General features: G+C 41.8%; 1 protein-coding gene across 1 annotated transcript in view; it reads left to right on the plus strand.

Annotated features, from left to right (window-relative positions):
- Positions 1–20,018, plus strand: part of wwox (WW domain containing oxidoreductase) — a 239,333-nt gene that overhangs the window by 85,808 nt on the left and 133,507 nt on the right. The window contains exon 8 of the mRNA XM_072671844.1: positions 425–689. Within this exon, the coding sequence (XP_072527945.1) occupies positions 425–689 (265 nt within the window). The remainder of the gene's footprint in view (positions 1–424; positions 690–20,018) is intronic.

Consider the following 20,018-nt stretch of genomic DNA (forward strand, 5'->3'; position numbering starts at 1 on the left):
GTCAGCACAGGCGTCTGTTAACTGTTGTATCTGAACTGGGGAGCCGCTCTCTCCTCTGAGCGCACTTGTTACCTAGCGAAACTGCATCAGCTGCAGTTTGAAAAGAGGTGGTGGCTGGCTTCACATGTGTCGGAGTAGACATGTTCTAGTCTTCACCCTCCTTGTGTTGGTGAAGTTTACATGGATGGGGATTGGGTAAATTGGCTTTCCAAATTGGGTAAAATGGGGTAAAATTGGAAAGAAACCATTTTAGGAAGTAATTTTGGAGATTGTATTGTGTGTTATGTATTAATTGCGTTATAATATGAAATCAGACATGGTGATGTCTCAGTTAGTTATGATGTTGACTATTATAAATATGCAGAAGAATTAGCAGAGAGTCTGTGCAGACTTGAATCTTCCTATCTTGTCTTTGTTGCTGTAGGTTCACAGACCTGGTGGACTCTTGTGGTAAAGTGGACTTGGCCCTGCTCTCACCACCCCAGAAGGAGTACTGGTCCATGCTGGCCTACAACAGGGCCAAACTCTGCAACATCCTGTTCTCCAATGAGCTGCACCGCCGCCTGTCTCCCCATGGGGTCACCTCCAATGCAGTGCACCCTGGGAACATGATGTATACGTCCATCCATCGCAGCTGGTGGCTCATGACCTTCCTCTTCACCCTGGCACGACCATTCACCAAGTCCATGGTAAGTACAGGCGGGGTCTGTCTTGCTGTGCTCAGTGGGGCATGGTTAAGTTAGCGGGTATGGGAGGTGTGTTAGTGTTTTTTTTTTTTGTATTTTTAGAGTATTTGGCAAATTTATAGGTTCTGATGATCAAAAGGAAATATTATCCAGAATGTATTATTATTATTATTATTATTATTATTATTATTTGCTACTGCTGTGTGAGATTTCTGAATAATATGTAGGTAGTACATAGTTTTTGTTTGCTTACTTCTGGCCTCTTTATCAGGGTTGCGACCCATGAACCGCGTATGGTTCGTTTGACCGAGTGGAGAAAAGCTATGCTTATGCTTGTGCTTGTGATGTAGCAGTGAGTGCGATTTCTGAGGTGTATCTCTGAACCTGCTTAGTGAACGTGCATGCGTGTGTGTGTGTGTGTGCGTGCATGTGTGCAGCTGTCAGAGTCAAATAGCCTAGTGTAGCATAAATCAGATGAGCAGCTTTTCCTGCAGACCACACTCAGCCGTTTTAGCCAGAAGCTGGAAGTCACACACACTTACAGAGACAAACTATAAAACTCCCCATCGTCATAAATCATAAGCCATATCTGCTACTCATACGCCTGTGGCCCTTTCTCCCTGTCACCGTTTGCTTTAGGCCCCACATTGCGTTTGATGTATGCTTTGTTTTAAATATGACGACTTTTTGTGTTCCATTCTTCTCCTCCTCTTTCATCAGTTTTTGTGTGCGCACCGAAGGGGAGGTTTGATATAGTGTTCAACTGCAGTCCAGCAAAGCTCATCTGAGCTGATTATATTTTAAAGAGATGTAATGGATGATAGGAATTTGAGATGGCTTTCAGCAGACCATTCAGCCATAACTCAAAAGCAGCCTGTCAGTGATCTACGTTTCATTCATATTTGATATGAGACGGGTTTAGGTTGGAGGTGCGTAAGCTTTTTAATCGTTAGAGACAATGGGTGCGCTCCCTCATTTTTGACTGAGTACAGTTGTGTTTGGACGTTTGTTTACATTGATGATGGACACAAATGCCATGGCAATATTGGGCTTCAGTCATTTTATTTTTACTGTTCTTTTTCTGGGACAGAATTAATGTACAACATATATATTTCTAATTATAAAACATTAATTTGATACTCATGTTTGTTTTTGTAGTTTTTGAAAACAACACTAAGTCAGATTCATACATACAGGGTCGTAATTATACATGCAGCACATCTAATATTGGCTAAATGTCCCTTAATAAGTTAATAAGCAGGATCAGATGCTTTTGGTAGCCACCAACATGCTTCTAGCAGATTTCTGGTTGGACATTTGATCACTCTTCAAATATCAGGATTGGTTCCTGTACCTGTGTACCAGTTCCCAAACAGCTCCAGAGAATGTTGCTACCACCACCATGCTTAACAGATAAAACAGTATTGTTGGGGATGAATGTCACCTTTACCCCTCCAAACATCGTCTCATTATCTTATCTGACCATACAACTTAGCTCCAGAAGGTTTTTATCTTTGTTCTTGTGGTCAGCCAAAAACTTGAGACCTTTTTATTAAAGTCATGCACTCATTTTGCCCAAAAATAAGAACATGTAGCTGCAACTGTACATATGTACATAAAAAATTAAGGAAATACAATTTTACTAATGGAAATATGTATATATATAAAAATCATGTAGGGGTCACACTCGCACACTACTGGGATTGAGTAAGACAAAAGCATCATTAGTAATTAGCATCATTTGCTGATGCTGTTAATTTCTCTGTGATTATGGCCCAATCCCTAAAGCTGAACATTTGCACTTTGCTCAGTCCTCTCAGAGATAAGCCAGTAAAGTACATCTCTCTCGCTCTCTCTCGCACTCACTCTCGCTGCCTTGTGACTAGCACAGAGCTTAATATAAAACTCTGATATTATTTTATTTATTGGTTACGGTGATGTGAAGATGGTATCGTTTTAATTGCTTGCAAACGCATCTGTGATCCTGGGAGACTGCCGAAGGTTGCAAACATAAGCATAATGCTGCCAGGAAGAGGCTCAAAACAATATTAGACCAGAGTACAGCACAACACGGATGAAATGCCTTCTAGAACGGACTGTGGAAGATTTTATAATTGCACCAATGTTACATGAAGTCTCTTGCTTAACATGTGAGCAGAAGCATCCTGCAATACGTTTAATGTTTTTAAACAAGCCAGAGTTTATGGTGGAGTTTGTGTTGCTGCATTACGAAAGCAAGAAAATGAATGCTTCTCAGTTTACAGGCTACTTTTTTGTCCAACCAAATGCTCGTCCTGTCAGATACTGGTTCAAGACGTCGTGTCCACGTTAGAGGGTTTTCGAGAAACTGCAGTCCAGCTGTGGTGCTGTTTCTGCTAAGAGTTTGAAGAGGAGGAACAGAGGTGTTCACCTGGAGAGCAGAAGTACTTGAATATTAGAGATGGGCAATATTTTATTGGATCATGCCAAATGGAAAAGTTTGGAACACGGCTACTGCACAGATACACTATGTTTTTTATGAGTATATTGTGAATATAATCAGTATTTAAAGAACACTGTCCAACCACACATTTTATTACAACGGCCACAATTAGCCCTGTTTAAATGGATGGAGGAGTTCAGCACATTTTCTATGTGTTTCTTGAAAATGTCTTCAAATATCATGATGTACTGTTTTTAGAATATTGCCCCCCCCCTATTTTTTAGCAGTCTTTAAAATCCGCATGAACTGGTGCATTTTGTTTGTGTCTGTTGTGCATCATAAATATTGTGATAGAATATTTTGACCTTATTGCCTACCCCTATTGAATATACCTTTATTGTAACAATAGTGACACTGTGCCCATTTAATCTTTCCATCTTTAAATCTCGCTCAAATGGAGATTTGTAGGATCTCCCAAAGCAGAGGCTGAGCTGTACATCGAACACTGTATATCAAATGAAATGGATTAATGCAAGTCAGCTAAACATTGGAGTGTAAGAGCAGAAAACATGGTTAGAAACTGTGTTTATAACAAGGTTGAAGGTCGCGGTATAAGTCACATCTCGGAAACCTGTGTAGCACCTAGATTCCGTACATACGACTTCTCTGGCTGTTTGAATGCAACTCACGAAAGTGGTACAAGTGGTACTATCTTATCAAATGAAGAAATACCACTGTATCAGTTTAAGGAATACTTCAGAGATACATTTACATATTACATATACATGTATTAATAATAATATTATAATAGTAATAATAATAATAATAATAAATGGTACATTAAAAAAGAACAACGTATTCACTTTTTTTTTTTTCATTTTTCTTTATTGCTCTTTGTTTCCTTCTCAAGGTCAAATGTTTGGTTAAGAGCTAAAAATGCTTAATGCTATGAGACCCTCAGTGTGCGTTATTCATGTCCCATTTGACGGCCGTAACCTTTGTGTTTGTGTTGTCAGACAGCTGTTTTAGCGTGTTTGGCATGACATTTCTGAAACGTCTGGCTGTCTGCGGCACGTGTCTAATGGCTGCTGGATGCATTGGGGGAGATGCCTGATGGTAAAGGGGGGCATTTGGACTCATCGTGCCCCAATCATCTCCCCCCCCCCATCCTGCGTCCCGCGTCGCTGGGAGATCAGCCCGTGCCTCGCTGCGTGCTTTCAGCATTTTAGGGCAATTATTTTCCCCGGGATTCCGCCTCAGGCTTCTAGCTACCTTTTTACATATGCACGGCCTGAACTTTTGACCACGGCCCAATAGTCGTATATTAGCTGGCGGTTTGCTCTAAAAGGGAGACTTTAACAAGTTCCTCTGTGCATTGGCACTTGTCTTGCCACTTGCTTGCGAGGTAATTTAACCAGGCTGCTCAGAGACTGGTTCTACAGTTTCCTTATGGGAGCTTAAATCTCTCCCTGTTCTCCTTCTCTCTCTGTCTGTCTCTCATTCTATCATTCTCTCTGTGTCTCTCCCTCCCCAGTCCCCCTGTCCCTCAGTTGCAGTGCAGAGAGAGAGCGATAGAGAAAGAGGGTGGGATGTTGGAGACTCCAGTGATGGATTTCTCTTCATACCCAGCTAACGAGGGCTCTGCTTCTGTGCACTCCACAGCACAGAGGCGTTCCCCATTCTCTCTTACTCTCTTACACACTCACTCACTCTCTCTCTCTCTCTCTCTCTCTCTCTCTCTCTCTCTCTCTCCCTCTCTCCCCTGTCTTCTGTTTTTAATGAAGTGTCGTCACCCCGCGAGGCTGGGAATTGTCCCTCTACTGTCTGTGCGGCTGTGAGCCGTGCTTTGCGTGTTTTCCCTCGGTAAGCGGGTGTAAGGTCAGCTGTTGTTATCTGGTGTTCCGGCGGGTGTGTAGGTGCAGAGCGGCTGACAGGTGCTCAGTGGAGCGGAGAGGAGAGAAGTGGAGGTCTGAACCTGGGCCTCCCTCCACCGCACCGGGGTCCAATCAGCTGCCAGAGGCACTAATACACTCATAATTGGTGATTAGGACCTTTAGCAAAAGCAGGCGGTGCTTCTTGCACTCTGCATATAAAGCTGTACTTTTTCTGTCATTGTGTGTGTGTGTGTGTGTGTGTGTGTGTGTGTGTGTGTGTGTGTGTGTGTGTGTGTGTGTGTGTGTATACACGTTTGTGTGTGGGTGTGCCTGCGCATATGTGATTTTAGACTGCCAGTGGGCCTAATTGATTTTTCATCTGTGCATACATACATACCCTGTCATGTCTGTAAGTTTTTGGACAGTGATTTTTTTTGTTGTTGTAATTTTGCCTCCGTACAGCACCACAGTGGATTTGACTTTTAGCTTTACTTCAGAGGGTTTAAGAGAACTACACCATTAAGCATTTAGAAGTTATAACCAGTCCCTCTATTCTCACCGGCTCAATAATAATTTTGACAAACTAAAATAATAATAATTACAAGGTGTGCTTTTAATACCTGGATGTGCAAATGCTTTGTGGCCATTGACTTCATAAAGTCTAAAATTCATGGACATCACCAAATGAGTTTCATTCTTCGAGATGCTTTGCCAGGCCACTGGCTGAATTCTTAAGAGCTGTATATATAGTAATAATTTCCTAAGAAAAAAAAAAACAAGCATGAAAAGTACCCCACTGGTATGAAAGGTTTGTGTCCTGTATACAGTATATATTCACAGAGAGCATGGGTCATCAGTATGGACAGACGCATGAGCTGGGCTTGAAGGCAATAAAAAATAAATTTGTGATATAACTTGAGGCCATCCTTAATGATGTTTTTAAAAAATGTGAATATTATGCTTATTATAGGGAAAGCGGTAAAAAGTACCAGTGTAAATTCACCCACACAAGACATACTGTAGTGTAATTCATGGGAAGGCAGAACAAAAGCCAATGCATTACCAGGGAAGACAATGATGGTTTTGAGTACAGCTGTGATGCTTTGTTGTAACAGTGTAGATGAGTGTATTTAATTGAACATAATCATGTGCATGTGTGTGTGAGGAATACTGCTCACAATAAGCAGCACAAATGTGCCTATACATGGCCAAGTGTAGCAGCAGCCAGCAGGGCTGTTTCTGTGTTGCTTGTGCTTCTACAGTTGAGTTCTCAGCTTGCTTTAATGTAGCGGAATGGAAGTGTGATAAGATATCTTACATCGTCCTACTATCTTACATTGTCACTAGCTGTCCAATGAAAAAGCAAGACGAATCTCCAAAATGGAGGCCAAAATATCCAACCTTATTTACACAGAGTGCAGAGCAGCTACAAGCTTCATACGATGGAGAAAACTAAAAACGGACCTAAATGGAGATACATGTTTTTCAGTGGACAGCAGCGTGAAATGTTAACTGATCAAAAGTGTCCAGCAGACCCTTGTTTTTTAACATTCTGTTTCATAGTAACTTTACCCTCTGTCTACTAATCCCAGACCATGCATGTGAACATATGAGAGAGAGATGGAGGGAGAGGGGGAGTATGCAGGAGTTGTTGTAGAAGAGTGTGTGGAGCCTAGTTCTCAGGTTGCCTTGTCTTAGCACTGTGCAGCAGCTCTGAGTTCACTCTAATCTCATCCCCTAACCTGGTTGGTCAACAGCACATAGAGGCAGTATTACAGTTTTGCTATTCTCTCCCTCTCTCTCTCTCTCTCTCTCTCTCTCTCTCTCTCTCTCTGCCTATTAAGACTCTGGGAGACAATCTGAGGCCTAAAAGGCAACAATCCCATTTGCTTGTATTGACATGTGTGTCCCAGCACAATCCTATTACCAGGATTATTGTCTACCAAGATATAGGCTACCATTTCATTAAAATAAAGCACACACACACTTTCTCACTCTTATTCTCTCTTTCTCTCTCTCTCTCTCTCTCTCTCTCTCTCTCCTCTCTCTCTTACACGCACACAGCCACTCGTCTGAACGCGTGGCTCATTGCACTGAGGGAAACTGAGTAAATGGTTTATTGTGGATCAGTTGATGTGGCCGCAAGCGTGTCCGAATCGATAAGGAGCCAATCAGAGGCTGGCAGGCAGCTTTCAAGCAGGACCAGTGGCTGTCATGTTGCTCCATTTGACCCCCAGTCAAAGTCACACAGCAGCCCATCCATCTGAGAAAGCAGGCCTAACGCTATCTTCATCAGACGAGCCCAGCCTGCCTGACTGATTCTGCGTGAATGGAAGTTGGCTGGCCAGGGATTTGTCTGGGGAGCCCTGATCTGTGGTCTAATGCAGTTTCACACGTGTCCAATCTGCATGGAGAGTCACAGAGGATAATAAGTAACAACACCATCATCTGGCCTTGTCGGTATGGTAGTTGTGATTCATCTTGATGTGCTTATTTGTGTTATTGTGGCCTCGTCTTTAGTTGTTCCATTTCTCTAGTGTTATTTTAAAGGGCCGATTTCATGAAACGCCTGTTTATTCACTTTTTGAGAGAGCAGTGAGGTATGTGCACACTGTGAACGTTTTAAAACGGATCCTTCACTCTCCAGTCCATACAGTCCAGATATGGTCACGGTCACTCAAAAATCTCATATCTTCACAAGGGCAACTATACAGAAGAAGGGAAAACCGTCTAAACTGTAAATGGAAGTGAATTTAAGGAGATTTTATGATCCATTTTGAAACGTTTCTGTTGGTCAGTTTGGCTTGACGTCACAGTGTGGACACTAGGACACGTCTAGGACACTAGATGCAAATTATGCCCAAAAAATGGCAAAATTGGGAATGCACAACTGCAACGATATGAAGATGTAAAAACAGCTTGTTTCAAGTCACTTTTTTCTGATGTCATATACGCATATTCGCCCATTCAACCTACTGCAGTTTAGCCCTTTCTCAATGCAGTTCTCAGGAGCGTTTCAGCTGCGAATCCTTTTTGAATGAGGTGCAATACATGACTGCCAATCAGAACAGAGCTCATTTATCTTATATCACTCTCAAAGACATTGTAACAGAAACAGCCTGTTTAATTCTGAAAGGAATATAAATAACTTAGAAATCAGTCAAGTAAAAGTGAATTCTGATTGATTATAAGGGCATCTCAAGGGAAAAAACTAAAATACAAGAAAAGCGCACAGGCAAGAATACCGGCTCCCTTTTAATATGCAACGCTGATCAGTCACACTGGATCACGTTCTAATAAATAAAAACAAAACATCATAAATATTCAGTAATCTGGGAATGTGAAATGAAATGTAATGCCTATAAGTACATGCAGTGCGTTCGGAAACCCTGTCCTGCTTTACGGAATGGGCCTCATAACTCCGCCTTTCTTCTCCGCCCCTCCCTAAACCTAGGCCAGAATTCCCCAAGCGGCTCTCTCCAGAGCAGGACAGGCTGGGTGTGTGATAACCTCCAATTCAGAATAAGACCAGCAGCCCGACCATGAGTGTTGTGACACTGCAATGATGGACTATTTTTCAAATTGATTTCAAAACTGTATGTAAGCGGGCGATCTTCCACCCTAGATTACCTATTGATTTTTAATATGAAAAGCTCATTATACAAGCCGTAACTGCAACACAAAAAGCTAGCCAACCTTTGCATAAATCCTTTAATTGAATTCCCAGAGCCTGTGGTTCTACATTTTTTAATTAAATCCATTTCTTTCTCTTTTTTTTCTTGTAAGTGTTGGTGTTTAATTTGCATGCTGTGAAGTGGGTCCTGTCCTAGATAAAGTGCCATTGATCCTTATTAAAGCTCACCTCTGGGCCTGCTGAAAACCAACTGGGAAAATTAAATGTGTTCATGGTGCATACACTTATTCCCTGCATGATCGGATTAGAGAGAGTGGGAGAGGGAGAGGGAGAGAGAGAGAGAGAGGAGGGAAAAATGAAGAGAGTGAAGATGGAGAAGGAGAGAAAGGCGGAGGAAGAGCGAGATGAAAAGATTGAGAGGAAAAGGGAGAGAATTATTATTGATTTGGAAAATATTATTACATTATTTTCTGTAGGCATACCGAGGATACAGCGTTTGCGTGAAATGAAATGCTTACGCAGTTTCATCACAAGCGCTGCTGTATATTTTTCTCATTGATCATCCAGCAGGTTATAGCCGTCCTAATGAATGGTGCTATTCATTTTTCTAATTGGCTGTTGTGTGCAGTGGATATGGGTAAGAATGTTCCTCCGTGAGTGTGTGTGTGTGTGTGAGTGTGCACGACTGTGCTGCAACTTCATTTAGTTTGTAATGATCGCCGGAGATCTCTCCAGACAGGCCCAGCCATAACAAGAGGTCACGACCTCCCATGACCCCGTCGCCTTTACCCAAACCACTTATTAAATATCTGCAGAAGCGCATTCACTGTATAACGAGGGTGAATAATTGTTGATTAGATATTGCCTGACAAAATTAGCCCAATGATATTATGTGAGATTGATCTCCTGATTGTGTGACATTGATTAGTCATTGGCCCCGGTTGTTGAGAAGGAATGTCATATGCTATGCAATATCCAAGGAGTTTCGTTCCGCTGAGTATTATAGCAGCAGCAGCAGCAGCATTTACACTCACACACACACACACACACTCACACACACACACACATTATACAGTGGCATGGAAAGGTTTTGACACCCCAGTTGCATTTTTAAATTTTATTTTATTTTTTTTTAATTTTTTTTTTTACTGTGAACAGCTGAGTGAGAAGAAGATGAACTGATCTCCAAAGGCAGATATAATGTGTTATTTTAGGTTCGATACCCAGGCTCAGCAAGCTCCCACTTTTGGACCCTTCACCATCCCTGCTCCATAGCTGCCCACCACTCTGTGTTTGTTTGCTCACAAGTGTATATGTGTGTGTTCACTGCACGGATGGGTTAAAGGTGGAGGCCAAATTCCATCTGTCTCCAATCAAGCAAAGGCCAGATGATGCAAATTTAAAGGTTTATAAGTACTCCTTATGAATACTGTGATGTACCTCAGGATAGACCACAGTTGTTCTCCTCAAACCTAGTTCCAGCCTTCAGCAGTCATGGGCCCCTTTAAACAGCTATCTAGCACTCTGAATGAAAATAATGGATGCTCACAAGCTGGAAAAGGTTAAAGAAAGATAGCAAAGTGTTTCAGGTAGCTGTTTTCCCAGTTTGTAAGGGTTGATTTTAAGTTTAAGGCCTGAAAGAGCAACTTGCAGGATTGCTAGAAAGGCAGATCAAATCTCATGTATCACTGCAAAAGACTTTCAGAAAGACTTTCATAGAAGAGTCACCAGAAGAAAATCTTTTCTATGTCCTCACCACAAAAGTCTGAGTCAGAAATTCATCACACCAGCCTGATGCATTGTGGAAACAAGTGTTGGCAAGGATTGGTAAGCACAGGGCGGATTGATCAGGCTTGTGTTGGGCTTATGTTGTGGTCACTGGCACAGTAAACTTTACTAGAGAAAAGGATTGATTTAATCGAATAGCAGCAAATTCTGGAAGCAAACACCACAAAATAAAAGACGGTAAGAGGATGAATTTCTATAGCTGGATAATGATCCTAAACACACCTCAAAATCTACAATGGACTACCTCAGGAGGTGCAAGCTGAAAGTTTAGCCATGGTCCTAACAGTCCCCTCACTTAGCCATCGTCAAAAATCTGTGAATAGGCCTCAATAGAGCAGTGCGTGCAAGATGTTCATATGTATTATTTTGGAATATTCAAAAACAGGTATGCATTAAAAAAAATCTTAATCTTTTAAAATATTTTTTAACATTCCAAGTATCCACTTGTCCACTGCAGTTGGTCATTCAGCTGCTCTAGTATGGGCCGCATCCACAGCGTACTCTTGAATAGGCGATAAGTAGCGTCATATTGCCTAACTCTAGTTCTCATTATGTTCATTATTATCATTTTAGTCATTAAGGAAAGTGTTCATTTACTGGGTAGTGCGAGTAAACAGCTGCACAGCTGCCATGACAGTTTCTGACTAATGTAGACTACACTTGCCGGCACCTAATCCTTAGCAGGTTTATCTTCTACAGCAGAATACATTAGTTTCTTTAACCCAGGCTGCACTCTGTGGAGTTAGCTGTTAGCCTTTTAGCCTTCAGGAAGCAGACTCTCTCGCCGCTTCTCTTTAGCGATTGTGCTAAGCCGTTAGTGATCAGGGGCTGTGGACAGTAAGATTTATTGTGTATTTGTGCTAGCTGATTGCCAACAGAAGTGGCCGTCTCCCAGCGGTGCTGTATGCAGACCTGAACTGAATCAATAGGGATTAACCTCTGACCCATTTTCACATACTTATACGCGTTCTCCTCGTCAAACACACACACACACACACACACACACACACACACACACACACACACACACACCAGCACACCTATTTCATCAGTTTCACTTTAACACGGCCACTCACTCAATAAGGTGCCCGCTGCTAATTATTTTCAAAGATGTAGCATTCGCCCTCTTCTGTTGTTTCTCTCTGTGTGACAGAGGAAAACGGAGGGATGAGGAGGAGTGATCAACTGCAGCCGGAGGTCCATGCATCACTGAGCTTGAGCGCCTCAGTGTAGATCAGTAAAGGTTTAGTCAATAGTGGCTGCTTCAGTTTTTGTTCTTTCTTTATGCTTCTCGCTGGATGGACTTGTGGACAAGGGGCGGCAGCATGAAGATCATGATGCAGAGCTACTGATGTTGATGATGCTAACAGGGATTGAGGTTTGAAAAAACTGTTATGTATATTAATGAGCCAGGGCTGCACAATGTGGACAAAATACCAACATTGCAAAAATATGTTGTTACTATGTTGTTTCTGCTCTGGCAGGAAATTGTTGACCATACTCTCCAGTTTGAGACCAGGCCTAGTCAATTATTGCTGAATTTCAAAAGCTGAACCCAACACCAACCTGCATGCTTTCAGTAACAGAAATAGATTTTCACAGACACAACGTTTGCATATTTGAGTAAGTGGCCAGAATATGCTGTACTGGTATAGTATTTTCTACATACTGTACAATGAGGACAGGTGAGGTGAGACAGGAGAGGTGCAAGTAAACATAAATACAGTAAAAAATAACATTTTCTAACAATAAAAAATTCTCATTTTGAAGAAGGAAGTTGAGATCTTGTAAGCTAGTTTGAGGACAAAAGCTTGGCTTGCCTGTTCAATTCCATCACCAGCTCACCTGATTTACCATCATTAAACACTATAATTACTATAAATTAGTATACTATAAATACAACTAAACTCTCATTAGCAGAACATTGGAAATGCATAAATGAGCTCAGTGACTAATGTAAAACCACTACATTTTTGTGTAATATACTATATACTATATACTTATTATCAGTATATTTTCATTACTGGCAGCAAACTGCCTCAACTGTTGATCAGCTGTTAGCTCTGCTGCTTGGAAGGCGGAAGTAAGGGGACTGGTACGCTGTGACCTTTCCTGTGCCTTTCAACATCTGACTTTAGAGCTACTCTGAATGCAATATTATGAGAGAGAAGATAAAAGAAGATAAAAAAAAAAAATACATATGGCACACTTCTTCAAAAACAATCATGTCTACTTCAGGAAAGCTCACAGTTTCACTGTATTTAGACAGCCCACTACAGGCCCATGCAAATGATCTACACATGTTCAAATTCTCCACATTCTTCACATTTTCTTGCACCTTTAACCCATCCATGCAGTAAGCACACACGTACACACACAGTGACTGTGAGCACACATGCCCTGAGCGGTGGGCAGCCATCGATGCAGCACCCGGGGAACAGAGAGGGTTAAGGGCCTTCTGCTATTATAGCTTTACCAAATCCAACATTTGTGGTTCAATTTAATCACGTTCAGCTTTATTGCCATTACACCAATGCAGAGTTGCAAGTGCAAAGACAATAAGGTTAATGAATACAATAAATATAGTATGCATAGTCCAGGAAGCAAAGGTAGAATTTGAAAGTATGAACTAAAGTTACTATACTAATTTAATAGGATAGCAGCAAATTCTGAAAGCAAACACCAGAGGATGGCTTCTATAGCAGGATATTGAACACACCTTAAAATCCACAATAGACTACCTCAGGAGATGAGGTAGATGAAGAAATCCGTATCAGTAGTCCAGAAAGCAGACGTAGAATTAGTTACTATACTAATAAATAAACCGCAGTAAATATGTGGTCTCTGAGCGATTTACAGCTTAGGTGTTGTAGAGTGTGCTTTAAATGGAGGTGTACAATCTGTTGAGGTAAGGTCTGGTGTGCAAATGATATTACATTAGGTGTTTGTGAACAGCATGACAGATGTTATATTAACAAAGTGTACAGCCCAGGTAATGAGCATTAGCAGTTTAGTGTTCAGTGTGAGAACAGTTAACACACAGTATATTGCGCAGCCTGAATACACACAAACGCACACCCACATGGGATAAACACTAGTGTTAGATGACAGCCCATGAGTGCAGCAGTGGCACCTTTAATGCTAACCCAAATCCCAGTGTAAAAGCACTCTCATCCTGCTGGAATACATCCTCATTTAAACACTGAAGCAAATGCGCACAAACCCTTCCACCCGCTGAACAAACAGCTTTTACCGGCGCGCTGTGTCTTTTAAAAGGTTGAGCGGCGGCGGGCTGCGCATTAAAAGGTACACCCAGGCGCTGGGTTTGAAGGCCGAGGTTTGTTTGGAAAAGCAGAGGCATGCCTGAGAGCCTGACACTTTCAGCGTGCATTATCGCTTTACATAATTCCCTTTCGTAATGGCGAGAGGTCAGAGGCCCCTGAAAGCGATCTGATGCTGTTTGGACCCCTCGCTCACCTGTGCGTGATTCACTTTGCTGACCTTTTGACCCCTGAAGCACTTACACTAGGCCTGTATCAGCTAACACGGAGGAAAGCCTGGCATGCAGAGTACATTTAGCTTTACTGAATCGTTCCTCTCGCAGAGTTCCAACACAACGATTTCATCTTGACTTCTATTGTAAGTGTGTGCGCGCGTTTCTATGCACCTACTAATGTTAATGAAGTAGACGTCCATGCACAGGTCATTGAAGAGGGGCCAAAAATAATTGTTTGTGCTTTTTTGAATAGGTCACTTGGTTTAACGTGTTCTAACTGAAGAAGTAGAAGAGAAGAGTACTTCAGGGTAGAATGCAAAAGCTGGAGGGTTTTTCAGCTTCCAATAATGTGGCTTAATAAATTCAAGCCAGCTCATTGGTGTTTGCCATCCCCCTTGGGTTTACTTACTCTATATGCTATTGATTGTGTTGCTGTTCCATGTTCTGCTCAATCATCTATGCAATGCATCTTGTGCTGGGCCTCTCCACCTGGGCCATTAGACTGGCCTAATGTATTCATGAATTGATTAGGTATTACACTTACACCTGATTAGCTGCATTCATACCTGTTCTCCCACTGTTAGAGCCCAAGTTCTATGCACGCATACACACACACACACACACACACACACACACACACACACACACACACACAGGCCTGCAGAGACTAGCATAGATCACTGCACCTTGTGTTGTCTGTAAAGTAAGACTATGTAAAGGCATGAAGTTGCATTCACACAGTAGAGATGGTTAATGGTCTTTGGAGGTCCAGAAGCTGGCACTATGTCTCGCTCATGCACTTACCCACTGACTCACTCACTGACTCACTGACTCGCACGCTCATGCCCTCACTTACTGACTCGCACACTCACGCCCTCACTCACTGACTCACTGACTGACTCGCACACTCACACCCGCACTCACTGACTCACTGACTGACACGCACGCTCACACACTTACCCACTGACTCACTGACTGACTCGCGCACAAACTTTCTCACTGACTCGCACGCTCACTCACTGACTCACTGACTCGCAAACTCACGCCCTCACTCAGTGACTGACTCGCACACTCACTGACTGACTCACACGCTCACGCACTCATTCACTGACTCGCATGCTCATGTATTTACTCACTGACTCACTGACAGACTTGCACACTCATGCACTCACTGACTCATTTACTGACTTGACTCCTTGCCTCACTGATTGACTTACTAACTGACCCACTCCCTCATTCACTCCCATACTGACTCACTCGCTGAGTGGGTAACCGACTGGCTTAGTCACTGATTCACTGAGCCACTCACTCACTCACTGACTGACTTGATTGACTTGCTCAGTGACTCATTGACCGACTCGCTCACTCACTGACCAACTGATGCACCTACTGATTCACACACTGACTCACTTACTCATTCACTGACTGACTCACACATTCACGCATTCACTGACTGGCTGGCTCGCTTGCTCGCCGAATGGATGACTGACTGACTGACTCAATTACTCATATTCTTTTCCTGTACCTGTCCTCCTCATCTGGCTCTTGCTGCTAAAGCTCTATCTCCTATTGAGTCCCTGAGTAAGAAATTACTATTTTAGGGACCGTGGCCATTGATATTTGGTTCTGTAGACGTTTGAGGATGAATCAGACAAAGTAGAAGAAAATGAGTTCTATTGGAGACGAGTCAACTACGTCGGTGCCTGTGTCTCAACTTTGTGTTGGCTCTGAAACTGATGGGTAAGTAAGTGGTTCTGAATAAGCAATAAAAGCAGAAGTCTTTGTACGAACAGAAATGTCTGTCTCTCTGTCTGCCTGTCTGTCTGTCTGTCTATTTAGTATGTCTGTCTTTCAGTCTGTCTCCTCTGTATTGACAAATTTCTCTTTCTTCAGCGTCCCAAAACGATTTTTTTTAGGTTTTTCAGTAAAAACACAATAAATGAAATGAATTGCTCGTGTATTTTCTTTAATCTTTCTGTGTTGCTCTGAAATGGTTTCTGTTGGGTTCCTCCACAAGCAGGTTGAACATCTGTAGGGGGAGCTGAAGAACGACAACTTTAAAAAGCAAATCTTTTCCTCCTCGTTCAGTGGCTTTTCTTTGGTGAGGAGATCAAAGTGATTTTAGTTGAAGTTTTGGGGATTTTAGGAAACTTGTTTAATTAAACGGAAAAGCTGGGGAAAAAGGGGCCGGACGTTCTTTGATGCAGGAACCGGGCATATCGTGGATTCCGTGTACTTATTATGCATGATTTCACTCCAGCTATTTAAAGAGCGTGTGTGTGAGAGAGAGAGAGGAAAGTGAGGGGAAGAAATGAAATTAAACATGTGAGCGTGTTTTTGATTGGCCTACCTTTTGGCACTGTGGATTATTACTGGTCTCGGAGGAGGATGAGTAGCTTTCCTATAAAGCTCTCGGGATAGTTGTGGAGCTGTACAGAGGTCAGTGCTTTCTCAAGGTGAGGGCTCAGGTGGGTGCTGGGCTTCACATGGACCCGTGCAGGGTTGGAAGGTGTGTGTGTGTGTGTGTGTGTGTGTGTGTGTGTGTGTGTGTGTGTGTGTGTGTGTGAGAGAGAGAGAGAGTTAGGTTTAACTAGGCAACCCCTAGTGTCCCATGTGCTCCTGCCCCCACTGTACCTATCTATGCCCGTAGGGCATCGTGCCAGCCTGCAGCCGCATGGCATACACTGCAGAGAGGCAGGGGAAGGGTCGAGCCAATCAGCTCTTTTTCACACACACATACACACACAAACACACACACACACTGTCCAGGAACGGTGCCAGGAAGACTGTGAGCATCTCCAGAGAGAGAAAGAGAGAGAGAGAGAAAGAGAGATAGAGAGAGAGAGAGAGAGAGAGAGTTTGTGTGGAAAATATTGACAGGTACGGCAAGACATACAGGAGGAGTGATCATTAAATTAGTTCATAGTAGAAATAGTATTGAGACATTTATCAATTGCTTGGTCTCTATGATGCAAATGCTTTATGATGCTTCCCCATATTGTACACTGAATCCAGCACTGTTTCCTGTAGCCATCATACACAGAAGTGACCCACATTCTCCTCTGATCCTTAGATTGTACTGCGTGATACGTTTTCCGGATCTTGATCTTCTTCTGGCATTGTTGTACAGATTGTGACCTAATGATGTCTCTTAAAAATGACCGTAAGAGACATGAGAGAGTGTGCAGAGATGCTCCTCATGAAAACAGTGCAACTATTGGCCAGTAGGGGGCATCATGGCTCAACTGAAGCCTTGTCATGAAATTACGCTGGCGGATAATGAACCAAGAGTGAACCGTAAAATATTGCTCTATTCTCCCCTTTGTACCATGTTTCTGTGGGGGCAGTAATTTTGTTTGAGTTTTGGGAAAATTTCATAAACCATAAGACAAACAAAACAAAACATAAACAATAACTGTTTACAACGAACTTTGGTTGTTGTTTTTTTTTATCTCTTGTGAGCATCTTTTTTTGTCATATGATGCTCTCGTAAATAGCGCTCAATGCTGCCTGAGCTCGGCTGTTTCAACATGCTTTGTTTCCTCTTACAGCTCCTGATTGCAGGAACAGCTGCAGATAAGCAGTGGAGTTTGCTGAAATTCTGTCTAATTGTTAGTAGAGTTGTCTGTAAATGTCCTGCATAATTGCAGTAATGTGGAATCCACTGTTCATTAAAGACTTGACTTTGCTTTTTAATATTTATTTTTATAATGATTTTATATAATATTAAAAAAGATGATCTGAGGAACAGCTCATCCTGAAAAGCGCAACACCTTTAGACTTTAGACAAAGTACCTTTGGACTCCTTCCTACAAAGTGGAAATACCCAGAATAGGGTTCCTTTCTTTTTTTATTCTGTAGTATTATCTCTCACTCGCTCTCTGCCTTTCTCCCTCTGTCTTGCTCTTTCTTTCTCTCTCTATCGTTCTCTATCTTTCTCTCACGCTCTCTTGTGTGCTTCTTCTTTCCTGTCTCTGTCTCGCTCTCTCTCACACTCTCTCGCTCTCTGTCTCGCACACTCTGTCTCATGCTTTTGTGCTCTCTCTCTTTGTCTGTCTCTCTCTCACCTTCTCTGTCTGTCTGTCTCTGACACTTTCTGTTTCAATCTCTTTTTACTTTCTCACTTTCTCTCACACTCTCGCACTCTCTCGCACTCTCTCGCATGCCCTTTTTTCTGTCTCTCTCTCTTGCTCTTACTGTTGTTTCTTTTTGGGGGGGGTATGTTTCTCTTTCACTCTTTCTCTTTCACAATCTCTATGTCGCCCTCTCTTTCTCTCTCTCTCTCTTTCTCTCTCTCTCTCTCTCTCTCTCTCTCTCTCTCTCTCTCTCTCTCTCTCTCTCTCTCTCTCTCTCTCTCTCATATTCACGCATTCACGCAGGCGCTTTTGCCAAATTGATTTTGCACATTGACTGGTAATTTTGCACTAGATATAAAGGGAGCTCTATTTTTCTATCACACTGCGAATGAATTTGCCCTGCAGGTATTTGGAGACACTATTGTTCAGGAATTAATTGGAGCGTATGTTTTCTTTTAAGTCGCGTGTTCTGACTTTGCCTGGGATCTCTCTTTTTCTCTCTCTCTCTCTCTCTCTCTCTCTCTCTTTCTTTGTAATAGTCTCTTGCCATACACTCAGTATGTCAATACAAGTGTGACAATACATTTTTTTATATTAAGATTCAAATGGAGTTTATAATCTTTGGCAGAGGATTACACAGTTTTGTTCAAAGCTTGATATGGATGGTTAAGTTAATTTCAGATTTCCTTCCCTCTGAATGTAATGCACTTGATTGAACTTGTATATGTAGCTGTTAGCACTTAGGACTTGAGAATGTCTTGAGATTCCATATTATTCCGACCTTGCAAGACAGCAGTGGAAAAGTTGGTCAACTACACCTTTTCTTGTTTCTGTTTAGTTTTAATGCATAACCAGTGGGTAAATGCTCCCTCAACCAAGTGGTTAAGATATCTGTTAGGCCTTGATATGTTTTTCTTCTGCAGCCATATGGAGCGATTTCTCATTTACACACAATGGACGCATATTGGATTAAACCCACACCAGTTCTCTCATGCCTGCGATTTAGGGCCGTAAAGATTTTAATGGCAACCAATAGCCATTAACAGTACAGCTGAAAATACACAGATGATTGCCCATAGATCATTAATGACGGGAAATCCATCTCTCCTTTCCTTCGTCCCTCTGTCCATCCTTCTCTCATCTCTTTCACGTTCAATCCATCCATGTCAGTTTCTGCAGTAGAATCATCCCCCTCGGCTGTGTCTTTGTTACAAGCTTCAGCCATAGGAGTGCGAGTGTCAAATCACGCATCCTGCGGAAGGGACACGTTTTGGGGAGCATCAGGTGAAAGTAAGACGTTAAACAGTAAAAGAAACAGTTCCGTAGAAAAATACACATGCACTGTTGTCCCCTAACCCCAACGGCCAATCAGCCAACCTTTCTTTTGCTACAAAGGTGCAATGGATCAAATGGCCTATTTTGTTCTAATGGAAAATATGTACAAATCTTTTTCAGGAAACAAACTTAAATATGGCATTTTTTTCTACAAATACCAGTTTCTGAATTTGGCCTGTTGGAAAAAATTAAACATGTAATATGTTCAATTAAACACATTAAACAGTAATTGTGCTTGTTTGGGCAAGATCATTATTATTATTATAATTATTATAATAATTATTATTATTTTAGAAACACATCTTTGACACATTTTAAAACACATTTTTATTTTTAATGCAACACTTTGCTTCTAACAATAATTTAAACATCTGTCATCAATCAGTAATGAGTACAAATGGTTAAACAATGTTTTTCTTCTTTTTTTTTCTGTGCAGAAATTTGGCAGATACTTCTACTATTTTATGCAATTCTTCATTTCAATAAGCCAGCAAAACCTCACAATTTGACTGCATTTGAAAAGTATTTTGTTGGTTTAAAAAAAAGTTAAAAACTAATCTAAGCTGTAAAAATTGAGGAGATTGCAGTAGATTGCATTGAATGCAGTTGCTAAAATGTCTGGACACAAAAATGTATTGAAATAAACTATTAGTGAAAAAAGCCAATTTATCCAATTTGGACCAAAAATAGCACAATTATTTTGTGTG

The sequence above is a fragment of the Salminus brasiliensis genome, chromosome 2, assembly GCF_030463535.1.
Source record: "Salminus brasiliensis chromosome 2, fSalBra1.hap2, whole genome shotgun sequence".
Lineage (NCBI taxonomy): Eukaryota > Metazoa > Chordata > Actinopteri > Characiformes > Bryconidae > Salminus > Salminus brasiliensis.